A 15,492-nucleotide genomic window follows, 5' to 3' on the forward strand; every position below is an offset into this window, starting at 1 on the left:
GTGCTATATATCAGTCTGATATATCGTACTGCGGCTCCCTCACCTCCCCCAGCGGCGCTGTATACTCCCGCGCCCTGGTTGCTGGGTACTTACAGTGGAGGGTTACTTCAGGCACACACCGCCCTGCTCTCCTGGATCGGAAGGAGGCAGGCGGGACCTGCAGAAATTGCGAGCCGGCGTTGTCTCTGGAGACGGACCGCGCCGCTGGCGTGGACACTGTGGCCGTACACGGACCCCACTAGACCACCAGGGCAAGGGGCACTGGTCGGATTTCTTAAAATCCGTTTGTAATAGGCCCTGCAGTACCCGGTGGTGAAGTCCAGCAGAGGGGATAAGGCTCTGACCTGTAGCCCCGGCCCCAGGCACCATCTACAGCAGATGTTCCAGCCCTGGAACTGCATCTTTCTCTCTCCCTCACTCTGTCAGCGTTTGGGCGCCATTACAACACAGCTGCGCTGATTCTGGGACTGCAATGTCTCCTCTGTAAAGCTGTTTGAGGCGCTGTGCATTTACAGGACACTTAAGTATTCGGGTGGTCTTCAGGTTGCCGACTGTCGGGATCCCGACGCACAGTATACCGGCGCCGGCATACCGACTGACTTTCTCCCTCGTGGGGGTCCACGACCCCCCTGGAGGGAAAATTGGGCGTAGCGAGCCCGCAAGGGGCTCATTTGCGCTCGTCACACTGTCGGTATGCCGGCGGTCAGGCTCCCGGCGCCGGTATGCTGGTCGCCGGGAGCCCGGCCGCCGGCATACCATACTACCTCCAAGTATTCTACATGTTGTTTAGACAGTGTTAGTTAAGAACAAGAGCATAACTGCAGGGATATTTAGTACAAGTATCCTGTGATATACATCCAGTATTTACTGTGCATTGTTATATCTGTGTACATACATAGCTTTACTTAGTATTGCTAGTCCAGTGCAGTTTTACATGGGGTTTTTTTCCCCCGCACTGTACATGTGACAATAGCTGCTGTGTGGTTTTTATTCCTTGTATCTCACACATATTGCTATCCCTATATTCTGTACCCTGAGGTAGACTAAGCGCGTCAGGGTTATATATATTTATTAGTGTTTCACAGGATATACTACTTTGGTATTTTTCTCTGTGTATTTCAGTCACCATATACCCCTTAAATCCTTTGTTTGTGCTCTGCATTTGCAGTCGCACTCTACAGGGTACAGGGGGGTTTTGTCAGGTATTTTGTCTGGCTATATTGTACTATTATGCCCTAAGGTTACGTTTCCAAATAATGTCTGCTACACAGGGCAGTAGATCCATGGCTGTTCCTGCATCATGCACGGCCTTCGCCACGGATTTATCTGAGGAAAATATTGCACCTGAGGGTCCAGATAGCGGGGGTGCCATTGCAGCCACATATTGTCCCGGCAGTTAATCCGCCATGGGCAGATAATCTGTCCACTCAGTTACAGCAATTAAATCAGTCTTTGGTTAAACAAAAACCTAACCCTCGCCCTCCTAAGACCAAGGTGGTCATCTAAGCGGGCCATTACTACCTCACAGTCCACGCATGTTTTGGATACTTCATCCGATGAAGATAGCATATATACACACTGATGCAGATGCTTCTGATGGGGAATCTATTACAGAAGTGGCTGTTCCTGACCTCTTGGATACTATCAGACTGATTCTTCAGATTGATGGTAACTCTGAACCTCCCAGATACATCTTAGAAACCCGATAAGTTCAAGCGTCAGAAGGTTAGTAAATTAGTTTTGCCCCATTCTGACCATTTAGTTGACATACGTCAGGAATCCTGGGAGTCTCCAGGAAAGAAATTCTCCCTATCTAAGAAAATGCTAGCTCGTTATCCCCTCGCAGCAGAGTTAAGTAAAAATTGGGAAACACCACCGCTGGTGGACTCGCATGTCGCGCGCCTGGTGGTGTCATCTACTCTGCCTGTCCCTACCGTCGCCTCTCTGAAGGAACCAATGGATAAGCGTGTGGAGGATTGCTTGAAGTCTATTTACACTCTTGCAGGTGCTGTGCATAGGCCCACTATAGTGGCTTCTTGGGCTGCAAAAGCTATTGAAGCCCGGGTTCAGGTAGTTGAAGCGGAGCTACCTTCTAATTTTCCTGACTGCGTCTTCCGTATATTATTACAGCCTCTCATTATATTCAGGAGGCGGCATCTAATACCGGTGTCCTGGCGGCCAAAGCGTCGACTACGTCCATTCTGGCTCGCCGGATTCTCTAGTTGCGGTCCTGGTCTGTAGATCTGGACTCTAAAAAGACCTTGGAGGTGATCCCCTTTAAGGGAGACGTCCTTTTTGGGGAACATCTGAACAAGATTGTTGCTGACTTAGCATCCGCTAAGACTGGATGTCTGCCTAGTACTAATCCTTCGGCTCCAAAGGCTAAAAGTACCTCCTTTCATTCCTTTCGACCTCCAAGTAAAGCAAAGGGTCAGGCGTACCCGAAACAGGCACATACTTCCAAATCCACTAAGCCCAAACCTAAACGTTCCTGGGCTGCCCATCAGCCTGCTTCCAAAACAGATAAGCCTGCTGCATGACTGGGCGGGCCTCCCCCTGGGGGACCCCAGGGTGGGAGGCTGACTTCTACGGTTTGCCCAGGTATGGTTACAGACCGCTTCAGACGCCTGGGGAAGGGAAGTCGTCACTCACGGATACGCCATCTCTTTCAAGAAACGTCCCCCTCGCCAGTTTTGCTCAACAAACATCCCTTTGGATCCGGTAAAAGCAAAAACTCTCCATTTGGTGGTGCAATCCCTCCTGGACACAGGAGTGATAGTGCCGGTGCCTCTGGCTCAGAGAGGCAGGGGGTACTATTCAAAGTTGTTCCTAGTTCTGAAACCGAATAGGTCCTCCCGTCGCATTCTCAACCTCAAGTCTTTGAACAAATTTGTGAAGGTATCCAAAATCCATATGGAAACTCTTTGCTCTATTGTTCTGGCCTTGGAGCCCATGGACTATATGGTATTCCTGGACATACAGGATGCTTACCTTCATATACCTATTGCTATGTTGCACCAGCAATACCTGCGGTTTGCTATTGGCAACCTACATTTTCAATTCCAGGCCTTACCTTTTGGTCTGACCACGGCTCCGAGAATTTTCACCAAGGTCATGACGGCTGTGCTCTGCTGTCAGGGTATCGGGATCCTGCCGTATCTGGGCGACTTGTTGATCCTGGTGAACTCTCCAGAGGTTCTCCTCCGTCATCTGGAACTGACGATACAATTCCTGCAAGCCCACGGGTGGCTCATCAATTGGAAGAAATCCTCATTAGTCCCTGCTCAGAGCATGGTGCATCTGGGGGCATTATTGGACACAGACAACCAACGGTTGTTCTGGTCTCCGGAGAAGATCTTGAAACTTCAGGACAAGATAAGATGCTTCCTATCTCGCCCACGTGTGTCGATTAAACTCGGCGATGCAAGTACTAGGCCTCATGGTGTCTGCTTTCAACATGGTAGAGTATGCTCTATGCTCCATTTCATTCCTGCCCTCTGCAGAGGTTAATCCTTTCCAAATGGGACGGCCTGCCTCACCGAATCAGGACTCGCATGATCTCCTTGACTCCGGAGGTTCATCTGTCACTGACCTGGTGGCTACAGGACCAGCAATTGAGCAGGGGTCGTCCCTTCTGTATCTCCAACTGGGCCCTCCTAAAGACGGATGCCAGTCTGCGGGGTTGGGGCGCAGTGTTTGAGCAACACTCTCTTCAGGGTCGGTGGACCAGGGAGGAATATGTCCTCCCGATAAACATTCTGGCATTGCAGGCAGTGTTCATTGCTTTGAAACTGGCCCTGCCTCTGGTACAGAACAGGCCTGTTCAAGTACAGTCGGACAACGCCACCACGGTGGCGTACATAAATCATTAAGGTGGCATTCGAAGCCGCATGGCAATGTTGGAAGTGTCAAAGATTCTTCAATGGGTGGAACGCCATCTGCCAGCCATATTGGCAGTGTTCATTCCTGGGGTCCTCAACTGGGACGCGGACTTCCTCAGTCGTCAGGACGTACACGCCGGAAAGTAGAGTCTTCATCCAGAAGTCTTTCAACTCCTAGTGGACAAGTGGGGCCTACCAGATGTAGACCTGATGGCGTCTGGACACAATCACAAGGTTCCGGTCTTCGGAGCAAGAACAAGGGATCCTGAAGCAGCATTCGTGGATGCACCCGCAATTCCATGGAACTTTCAGCTGCCGTACGTGTTCCCTCCGGCGTCACTCTTGCCCAGGGTAATACGGAAGTTCAAGCAAGCAGGAGTAATACTGCTTCTAATCGCTCCAGCGTGGCCCAGACGGCATTGGATCTCAGACCTAGAGGGTCTCTTGATAGAGCGTCCTCTTGTACTTCCGCAATGCCCAGACCTCCTCGTTTAGGGCCCTTGTGTATATCAGGATCATGGACCGACTGGCTTTGACGGCGTGGCTCTTGAAGCTTCAGTTCTGAGGGCCAAAGGATTTTCTGAGGCGGTCATTCAAACTATGTTGAAGGCCCGGAAACTGGCTTCTGCACAGATTTATTATAGGGTTTGGAATTCTTACTTAATGTGGTGTGCGGCTAAGAATTATGATGTCTGCAAGTTTAGTACTGCCAAACTTTTAGGCTTTTCTGCAACAGGGCCTGGACTTAGGCCTCCGTCTGGCCTCCCTCAAGGTTCATATTTCAGCCTTGTCGATATAGTTTCAGAGGAAAATTGCGACTCTGCCTGATGTTTATACCTTCACTCAGGGTGTTTTACGGATACAACCTCCCTATGTTCCTCCTGTGGCTCCTTGGGATTTGTCGGTTGTTCTGGATGCCCTACACGAGTCTCCGTTTGAACCTCTTGAATCTGTGGACCTTAAGTGGCTTACTCTTAAAGTCTTGTTCTTACTGGCTATTGCTCCTACTAGAAGGGTTTCAGACTTTGGTGCCTTGTCCTGTCGGTCACCCTCTCTAATTTTTCACCGTGACCGTGCAGTTCTTAGAACTCACCCTGGTTATCTGCCTAAGGTGGTATCGTCTTTCCACCTTTAACGAAGAGATTGTGGTGCCGGCCTTTACCTCTCCGGGTTCATTCTCCAAAGAGCGGTTTTTGGATGTGGTACGGGCTCTCCGTAGTTATGTGAAAAGAACAGCTTCACTTAGGAGATCTGATTATCTTTGTTCTTTTTGGTTTTCACAAACGTGGCTGGCCTGCTAATAAGCTGACCTTGGTTAGATGGATTAGAATGGTGATTGCACAAGCTTATGTACAGGCTGGACTTCCAGCTCCTGCTACTATCAAGGACCATTCTACTGGGTCTGTCGGACCTTCTTGGGCGGCCCGCTGTGGTGCGTCCCTGGAACAATTGTGCAAGGTGGCTACGTGGTCCTCTGTGAACACGTTCATCAGGTTTTATGCCTTTGATACTTCCGCCTCCCAGGATGGCTCCTTTGGACGCCAGGTACTTGTGCCCGCTACAGTGCGTCCCCTCCCATAAGGAACTGCTTTAGGACATCCCCAATGTTATTCCCTGTGGAATACCAGTGTACCCCGCTGCAGAAAAAGAGTTATGATAAGAACTTACCTTTGTTCAATCTCGTTCATCGAGGTACACTGGATTCTACAGGGCACCCACCCTGACGCAATTAGCGTCTTTGGGTTTGTATGGCATTAGCCGCTAGTACCTTCTCCTGTCGTGAGAAAGGTGGCTACTAACTGTTGTCTCATTTACCTGCTACTGCATTGGACTGGTTAATAAAACTGAGCTCCAGTGACTGGAGGTGGGGATATAGAGGAAGTGGCGCTATGCATTCTGGGAACAGTCAAAGCTTTTAGCCTGTTGGTGCCTTGGATCCAACTCTTCACCCTGATGTTATTCCCTGTGGAATCCAGTGTACCTCGCAGAAAGAGATTTAACAAAGGCAAGTTCTTACCATTAATCTCCTTTTTATATTTTATTGTTGGCAAACTAACAATGACCCTTTTTAAGCATTAAATGTGTATGTGCCTGTAAGTGATTACTGACTGTTTCTGTTTTTGCAGATTTTTCTTATGTCTATTTGTGGGTGCATCTGGGGTTTTGCCTAAGGTAAGTATCCGCAGACAGTATGCCTGCAATTGGCCTATAAAATTTATACAACAGACTAATTTCAGTTTTACGGAAACTGCATTAAATTGAGGTGCAGGATCAAAGAAATCACACAACAGTAAATTTATGAAAGGCGTTTTAGGAAACAAATGTAAAGAGAGAATTTCTTAGACTGTATGAATCTATAGGGTAAAAAATATATCTGGCAAATGTATAATACAACACCTGCACAAATACAATACCTCCTGCTACCATTATCTGTATTATAGGGCAGTACACATGTATCCAGTATGTTTTGAAAACATGTTACATTGTCAATTAGAGATTAGGAATTTATGCTGGGCATACACTATACAATTATCTCCCCAATCTGCCAGATATCGGAGAGTCGCCCAGATAACTGCATAGGGTATTGCTGCACGTAACAACTAATTATCGGTCTGTCAGACATGCTGAAATGTTTGTCACACATACTGCATGTTTCAAAGATTTGGCAATTAGTCTGCCGCATCTGGCAGTGTAAGGTTGCAGTATAGTAAAGCCTTGCTATCGATGGGTATGTTGACATTAGCAGCCTGTAAGAATCCTCTCCTGTTACAGGGTCTGGGAGAAGAGTCATCTGAGCAGGGAATTCATCAAGCTTCCTTCAGTAACCAAAGGTAATGATTGTGTGTACTGGTGAGCTGCTGTATATTTTTAACCAGTAGATGGCACTGCACCCTCAGTCTGGGACCATCATTCATGGCTGAGACAGAAGACCATTTTGTATGAGAACAAAACATTGTCGTCCTGAAATCCAAAAGTAAACAGTACAAAATAAAGCTGCACCAACAGTTGATGACTCCTATAAGTAACACGTTGTGATAACTGTCCTAAAACACACTCGGAAGGTTCTGTAGTTGACGGTTGTTCAACGCTGACAGAAGCATGACAACATTGTCTATCTATACTGACTGCATACAGAGATTGCGGAGGCCAGTGATGTATAGTCTGTAAATCTGTCTGTCTGTACAAGCTGAGAGGGACTACATACTCTTACAGCCTCCAGGACAGACAGGAAAGCAAAAAGAGGTCCAACGTCGTGCCTGCTACTAGGTGCTGGCATGTTTTCCTTCCTCTCACATATATTAGGGATATGTCACTGATATGTGTCTAGAGCAATAACCATTTTATAACATTCAGGATGCGATTTAAAACTGCCCGAGGGAAATCTGTGAAGAAGAGCAGAGACTGGATTCTTGAGAAAAAAGAGCGACGCAGACGACAAGGAAAGTAAGTATACAGAATATACAGGGTAACGCCTTACACCATAAACCATAGTTTTCTGGATGAGGGAACTGGTGGCCTGATTCAGAGGTGGATGCAGTTTAATTCGGTCTAATGTGGTCTGTGCATGCTTCTGAGCAGCACTGCACATGTGCGACTGTGTTCCCAGTATGGCTTTATGCGCAGTTTGATTGACAGACTGCAAACTTTTGGGGGAGGTAACGCAGAGTAGGACTAAAACGCAGCCGTGCCACAACCTTTTGGGGGGCATGTTGCAGCCAACTGACGCAGTGCTTCTGTCTCAGTCGCTGGTGAGCAGTCTCTTTACAAAAGACTGCTGCTGCGTCATATGCCTATCTTCTCAGATCCTCAGCCGGCAAAGACAGCACTGAGCCTATTTGTGTTCACCTCTCAATCCGGTCTTGGGACCTTTCCTGGCATAAATGGAACCTGAGACCTTTTCCCAGCTAGTGAGTGCCTGATGACTTCCCTGTTTTGTAGCACTTGAGAGAAAGTTTGCTCTGCCCAGCTCTTTAGAAGAAAATGAGCTATACTTAGGAAAAGTATATTTTTAGTTTCCAGCTAGTGATGATTAAACATTGACCAGTTATGTCCATATATATTTGGACACTGACACAATTTTTGTTAGTTTAGCTGTTTTCAAAAACAGTCAAGTTACAGTTCCATACATAATATAGTTAGTATGTAACAGACTATTAGCGTTAATTTGAGGGGTAGTCACATACACAAATTGGAGGAAAGGTTTAGGAATTACAGCTGATATGTAGCCCCCCTCTTTTTGGCTCAAATGCTATTTCATGGACAGATGTGGGCTATTCCTTTGTTATAACTTTTATCAATTCAGCAGGCAAAAGGCTCTAAACCAGAGCTGGCCAAACCAGTCCTCGAGATCTACCAACAGTTCACATTTTCCAGACCACATAGCTGGTGCACAGGTGTAGTAATTACTAATTAAGATGTGCTGCATTCATTCCTAACTGACAATTCTACAGATCTCCAGGAGGCCTGGAAAACATGCACTGTTGGTAGATCTCGAGGACCGGTTTGGCCAGCCCTGCTCTAAACGATATGCAGGTCACTGTTTTTGATGATTGTGTCTGTAAATGATGTCATTACCGAGCAGCGACAATTATTTACTTTTATGTATTTCTGTCTAATAAAAAAAAAAAATGGTCTAAATATGCTGATTGAACGCACATTGATCCGTTAACACATTCGGCTCTGTCCAGACTGCAGTGCTCTTTTGGGATGATCTCAAGTGCTGTCGCTCTTCAGAGACGTCCCCTGACCATTAACTGTACTGTTTGTTTGTCAATACAGGGAAGTTCGAGCAGACACAAAGTTCAGTGGACGCAAGAGAAGGCCTCATTTTTAGGAAACAGTGACTTTTGTGTGGGAATTTTCAAGCTTTGTGGTGTGAAGCACACAGTGGTTTATAGTAGAATGCTTACATATGAAACGGATCTGGAGTGCCTCTCGTGTTGCACAGTACAGGCAGGAGCATGGAGTATGGTGAATTGGTGCTCACATGGACCTATGGTGACCGGAAGCCATACAGCACAAAATACCGGTTCCACAAGACTTCTGTGGGTTCTAAAGACTTGTTAAATACTTGTACAAAAGCAAGTGTTATGCCAAAAGTAAAATGCTGGATAATTTTATGGTGATTAAACATTTTGACAACCCAATTACACCAAATTAGTCCACTCCGGTGACTTGTACTGTTTTTTTTAAAACTTTTGTCTTTTCAAGTTCCCATTAGCAGAAATGCAGATGGGTACTGTACATGGTGCCAGCTATGCCATGTAATGGGGGCATTTATGAAGCTAAGGTAAAGAGTAGGGAGTTGGTTATACTTAATGCAATAATGAGACGTTCCATTTTATCTGTTTAAACTAGATATACTGTGTATCGAGACACTAAATGGCTGTATCTTTTTAAAGGTCTGTGGCTCATACCTAGCTTCAGGTAACGGGAAGTGGGGGTGGGCATCAGAGGAGAGATCTCCCCTATTTCCTGCTTCAGGATGACTACTACAGCACATCGCTGGTTGCATGGGTTTATGCAGCATTAGTTACTGGACACTAAAAGAGAATTCTTAAGGCTAGCTATAATCTCTTATGCCATTGTAATATCTAGTTTTCTCTCTCAATTACTATATATGTGATTCTAATGCTACATTTTTTAATATGAATGTGCCGTATCAACCTTATAATGTTGGGAGGTATGTTTAGTTTGGGAACCATTATAGGGATTGCCATATCCCATAGAGGTATGCCCTGAGCTTCTGAACCACTAAACTGCCTCTCGCTCCCTGCAGCCTAACCCCGCCTCCCCGCAGCCTGACCCTAACCCTCCCCCCACAGCCTAAACCTAATTTCTCCCCCCACTGTGGCTTACCTGTCCTGCAGCCCGGTAGGCACTCTATCGGGAATCTGGTGCCGGGCTTGTGACCTTATTTGGATTGCTGGTGTCGAGATTTCGGCGTCTGTATTTCGACTCCGGGATCCCGTTATTTGCAATATGTAGTAGCTCAAGCTCTATTACACCACAAAAAGTACTTGGATTGTATTCCAGCTCATAGCTAGGTGTCTTTGGGTCTCATTCTATACTCTTAATGTGACCCATTTTGCATATTTGGTAGAGGCCCTTTGTTTAAGTGCACTCATAGAGATGTACTTGGTAACTTCACAAACACACACAACTTCTATTTGCAATATAATAGCAGTACTGATGTCCCTTGCCCTAAAGTGCTGCCTAATGAATATCTATGTAAGAATATGTAACTTGCTAAAATGAAATGCAGTTATAAGTAATACTCTGCTGGAATAAATACCTATCTACACACCATTGTGTCAGCTACCCACTTACCTAGAGCCCATGGTCACATGTAATAAGACATGATGTGGCTGTAGCAGCTACATTATTAGGACAGGTAATACATATGCATAAGTTTGAATGAATTTGCTTTTGGCTCACTAGTATGGTGTTTCAGTCCTATATATTGCATGTCTTGTGATGCTGCTGAGAGTGCATACTGTGTCATGCAAGAAGAGCAGATTAGAACTACTAGACCATGAGTATAGTATTGTAGTATCCATAATGCTGCTGAAGATTCCACTGATACCACTTTTAGACAAAGCCTCAGACCTGCAATATTGCTGGGGCCATCCTGGTCCTGGCTTGATGTGAAAAGGTCAACCCTGGTTGTGTGTCCTGGGATCTTGACCTTGGTCATGACTAGGGTTGAACTCTGGAGCAACCTGGGTAGACTTGTGTTACGCCTAAAGTATACAGAGAGCCGGATCATCGGTGCTTAGAGATTGTCAATCTGTGAATAACCCTGGTCCAGTCTGCAGTGTGAACACCGTTTGAGTAATACAGACGGGTAATAACAGAGAATAGTGCAGAAAAAAAAGTATGTGCACCAGGGTAAGTGAAACCTTGGGCCAGATTAAAAGTCACATGGGGCTGAAAAGGATAAAGGGCCTATAGTAAGAAGTGGAGGAGCTGTGGCTAGTTTTGTGACTGTGTCTACATACCCTACACTATCAGCTCCAATGTGTCCCTTAATATATAAAAGAATCCCTATTTTGTGAGAAAAATAAAATTACAATTTTCATACTATGAGTTTTTCCCAACTCTGGTAACCTTGGCATCATCCTCATTATGATGGACCTATTTTTATTTGGAGACCTGGGGCTGTGGTCCCATCCACCTCATTGTTAATTGATGAAACTCTTGTAGGCAAATAAAACATTCCAGGCCAACTGCTGTACAGAGCAACTGGTTGGTACACTGGTGGTTGTAGCCAGGTCTACATAACCTTGGGGCCTTCACTGTACTTAAAGTTTAATGTATACTTCCCAACACTGAGGCTGCCTCAGACTGATTCCTCAACTGCCTGGGGATCATGTGTGCTTGCATGATGGCATCACTACATCATTTCCTTCATCTTTCCAGTTTGCTTTTTAAGATTATAGACCTAGAGAAGTCCTGGAGATATAAGAAGAGCCTATTCACCTAATGGAAGTGTACGTTCCAGGAGCACTGAACAAGCTAGTCTATTCTCTCTCACCAGCATCTGTGCTCTGCACGGTGAACTGAAGAAACTAGTATTTCACCAAATAGTATTTCCCATTGTCAGACCTCACGTACCCCCACCTGCCCAAACAAAATTCCTCTGGGTCTATCCATAGACTGCTTCCAGGGGAACACCAGATCTCCTGTACAAGTTACCACTGTGTATGTGGATAGTGACATTATCTACTGACTGATTTGAAGCTGTTATCGATGCCTTGCTAAGACCACATACAAGTACCAGACATTTGGCCATGATCGGAGAATTTGATGCATGGTGTAGCTACAGCTTATACATCGAGATCGACTTCTCTCCATCTGGCGTTGTGGATAGTCTTGCAGCCAAATATGAAACTGGCTTAGCATTAGCCACTGTCACATAGTTCTGTGCTTGCCTTGGTAGTACCACTGCTAACTCTTGGTAGGCCTTACCATGGCTTGCTTAGAGTTTTCCTCTTCAGACCTACCGAACCAGGCATGTAGCTTACAGAACTCTTTCTATACTTCTTTAGACACCAAATCAGATGATATGCTTTTAATAAGGAAATTAGCACCTTTACTAACCCTTATTCACATGACGTATCCAAGAATATCCATGCATGAGCACTGATTTAAGCACATGGGACTTAATTCGTTTTTGGTTAGATCAACACAGAGAACTCGTGGACACTCGCTCAGTTTAGAGGAGAGGAGATTCCACACAATACGGCGTAAAGGCTTTTTTACGGTAGAGACGATACGTGTTTGGAATTCCCTGCCTGAGGGAGTTGTAATAGTCAACACCTTTAAGAATGGGTTAGATAAATTCCTAATGGATAAGGATATCCAGGGTCACGCACTATGGTTAATCGGAAAAAGAGGGGTTAATCGGAATGGCAGTCAGCAACTTCAGTCAAAATTTTATACAAAATAATCGTGCATAGGAGACCACAAATAGGTTGAACCCGATGGACAATTGTCTTTTTTTTCAACCTTAGATACTATGTTACTAAGCATGGATATCCTTTAACCCTGGCCTGTTAGACTGCCTTGAGTACCAAGTTTAGGAAACACTTTGCTAGAATATAGCACAAAACAAAGGCGCTACATGCTCTTGCACATTTAAGTCAGACAGATCCTTATACCCCTTTCACCCCGCACAAATAACCTGGTATCGACCCGGTTATATTGCCGAGTCGACATGGGTCGCTAGGCGGTGTGAAAGGGGCCATGGACGAATTCATGGGTGGCCTGACCTGGAAATCGACCCGGGAATGAAGGGTTATTCCAAATACTGGATCAGGTGCAGTGTGAACGATTTGCAGGGTCGATGCGACCCGGGACCCGTTCACTGCATAAGGAGAGGTGGTGCGGACATTATGTCAACTCACAGCGCTGCCTCCACACCCGATGCCGGCTCTGTCCCAGCCCCGGGATGGCGGTGTGTAGGGTCTAAGGCCGGGTCCCACTCGGGAAGGACCCGTTTCCAATTCCCGGGTGAGACCCGTCATTGCAATGTGAAAGCTGTGTTACGGACATAGGTGAGATGGCTAATGGTAAACACAAGACTGAAATAATGTTACAGACACCTAATGGTTAATATAGAGTCAGGAATGAGATTGTTATGAGGTCAGGGATACCACTCCTAGATATTTGAACCAGATTGGACCCACATCACGGCTGAACAACAGCTGCAGAGACATCTCGCCATGGGAGCAACATTGATGCAAGTCACTCCTTTCAGGCATAAGACCCAGAAAATACATGGGTATGACACAGGTCTATCAACCCGGGAATTTCCCAGGTCTCAGTCTGAGTCCCCCATTCACACTACACCAATAACACGGGAACTTACCAGGTCAGAGATGTTCACACTGATCTGAGGTCTGCTCTGGAATTTGGTGTGTATTTAAAGGGGATGCGTTCACGTACAGTATATTATTCAGCCTTTCATATTTTTTTAAACCGCAAATATGTGGTTTTATTTCCTATTTAAATACATTTTTCTTTTAAGCTGTGCTACTTACTAGGTCATTATTTAAATTTTTTTCTTACAAAGGTGCTCCCACTCACAGAGCCGGATTATAGGCGGGGCGGTCGTCCAGGTGCCCTCACACGTCAGGGGCCCCACACTCCGGCAAACATGGCCCCGCTTCAGCCCCCCTGCACACTTCCTGGTCAGCTCAGAGCGAGTCCCGGCAGCACAGGATTGGATTTTATTTGAGACGGAGACAACTTTGTCTCCGTCTCTACAGTAAGCTGCGCCACCTCGTGGACATAATGTCACGATTCGCAGGTGTATGGGGAAGGGGGCAGGGCCTAACACTGAAGTGTCTGCCCCCATCAGTGACCTGATGCTGCTGCAGCCGAACAGGTAGCGTTTATCCTGCCTCATTCTCTCTCATTTTCTTGCATGCTCCCCTCTAGCTCACTCCGACACCCTCTTTCTCTTCCTATCTCTCTTGCTCCCCTCTCTCTCTCCTGACACTTTCTCTTTGTTCCCCCCTCTCACTCTCTCTCTCTTCCTCCCTGACAACCCCCCTCTCCCCAACACCCTCTTTCTCTCTCTCTACCCCTCTCTTTGGGCAGGATGTACTAAAGGGAAAATGCGGTAAACCCCCCGTTTACTGAATTTTCCTTATGTACTGACACCCGGCCGGCAGGACATCGCTGCGGAGGGGTTCGCCAGCTTTTGTTGGCGTTACCTCATCGAAGCCTATGGGCTTCTCTCTGCAGCGCTGTGTGAGGGATCCGATCGGATCCCTCCCAGCATGCCCCACGCAGCCCCCGTCACTCTTCACATGCACAGACTGACTCCCAAGCCGAATCCTGGAAGTCAGGCAGCTGCTGTAGATCGTGGAGGACAGTTATTATTGGAAGAGCTGTCCTTCGCAATGCTAAGCACATATGTACTTACAAATGCGCTTAGTATTGTGATGAATGGCGGCGATGTCATTTAGTACATCCTTTGTCTCTCCTTCAGTTCTCTTTCTGACACTCTCTCTCCTGCTTACAGAGAACAGAGGCGCTTGTATATGACCTGTGAAATTAGAAAGGCAGTCCTTATGCAGCTCTACCTAAAAAGGGGGGATTTGCCAGCTCCCAATACTCAAACTTGAAACCACAACAAAAATAGAGTGAGCGCAAAGGTAAGTGTGGGTTACAATAAAAAAAAAAAAATAATATCCACATAATACATTTTTAGGTCAGTTTATACATAAATAGCAGATGTAGAAATATATAGATATACACATACACCTCCAGGTATACATTTTTTTATTGTAACCTACTCTTACCTTTGCGCTCACTCTCCTGCTCCCTTTTCTCTCCCCCTCTCTCTCCTGCTTGCTCCACCTACCTCTTTCTTTCTCTGACGTCCTAAGTGGATGCTGGGACTCCGTAAGGACCATGGGGAATAGCGGCTTCGCAGGAGACTGGGCACAACTAAAGAAAGCTTTAGGACTACCTGGTGTGCACTGGCTCCTCCCACTATGACCCTAATCCAGACCTCAGTTAGAATCTTGTGCCCGGCTGAGCTGGATGCACACTAGGGGCTCTCCTGAGCTCCTAGAAAAGAAAGTATACTTTTTGGTTTTTTATTTTCAGTGAGATCTGCTGGCAACAGACTCACTGCTACGAGGGACTAAGGGGAGAAGAAGTGAACCTACCTGCTTGCAGCTAGCTTGGGCTTCTTAGGCTACTGGACACCATTAGCTCCAGAGGGATCGAACACAGGCCCAGCCTCGGTCGTCCGGTCCCGGAGCCGCGCCGCCGCCCCCCTTACAGAGCCAGAAGCAAGAAGATGGTCCTGGAATTCGGCGGCAGAAGACTTCGGTCTTCAACAAGGTAGCGCACAGCACTGCAGCTGTGCGCCATTGCTCCTCATGCACACCTCACACTCCGGTCACTGATGGGTGCAGGGCGCTGGGGGGGGGGCACCCTGAGCAGCAATATTAAACACCTTGCTGGCATAAAACTCACATAATATAGTCTTAGAGGCTATATATGTGAAAAATACCCCTGCCAGATATCCATAAAAAAGCGGGAGAAGTCCGCCAAAAAAGGGGCGGAGCTATCTCCCTCAGCACACTGG

General features: G+C 46.5%; 1 protein-coding gene across 2 annotated transcripts in view; it reads left to right on the top strand.

Moving 5' to 3' along the window:
• Nucleotides 1–9,038, top strand: part of BUD23 (BUD23 rRNA methyltransferase and ribosome maturation factor) — a 56,227-nt gene extending 47,189 nt beyond the window's left edge. For both annotated transcript variants that reach the window (XM_063956164.1, XM_063956165.1), the window contains exons 9-12: nucleotides 6,008–6,053; nucleotides 6,654–6,712; nucleotides 7,236–7,325; nucleotides 8,661–9,038. In XM_063956164.1, coding sequence (XP_063812234.1) covers nucleotides 6,008–6,053; nucleotides 6,654–6,712; nucleotides 7,236–7,325; nucleotides 8,661–8,715 — 250 coding nt within the window. In that variant the 3' untranslated portion in view covers nucleotides 8,716–9,038. The remainder of the gene's footprint in view (nucleotides 1–6,007; nucleotides 6,054–6,653; nucleotides 6,713–7,235; nucleotides 7,326–8,660) is intronic.
• The last annotated feature ends 6,454 nt before the right edge of the window (nucleotides 9,039–15,492 follow it).

This window comes from Pseudophryne corroboree, chromosome 2 (genome assembly GCF_028390025.1).
Source record: "Pseudophryne corroboree isolate aPseCor3 chromosome 2, aPseCor3.hap2, whole genome shotgun sequence".
In the NCBI taxonomy this organism is placed as follows: domain Eukaryota; kingdom Metazoa; phylum Chordata; class Amphibia; order Anura; family Myobatrachidae; genus Pseudophryne; species Pseudophryne corroboree.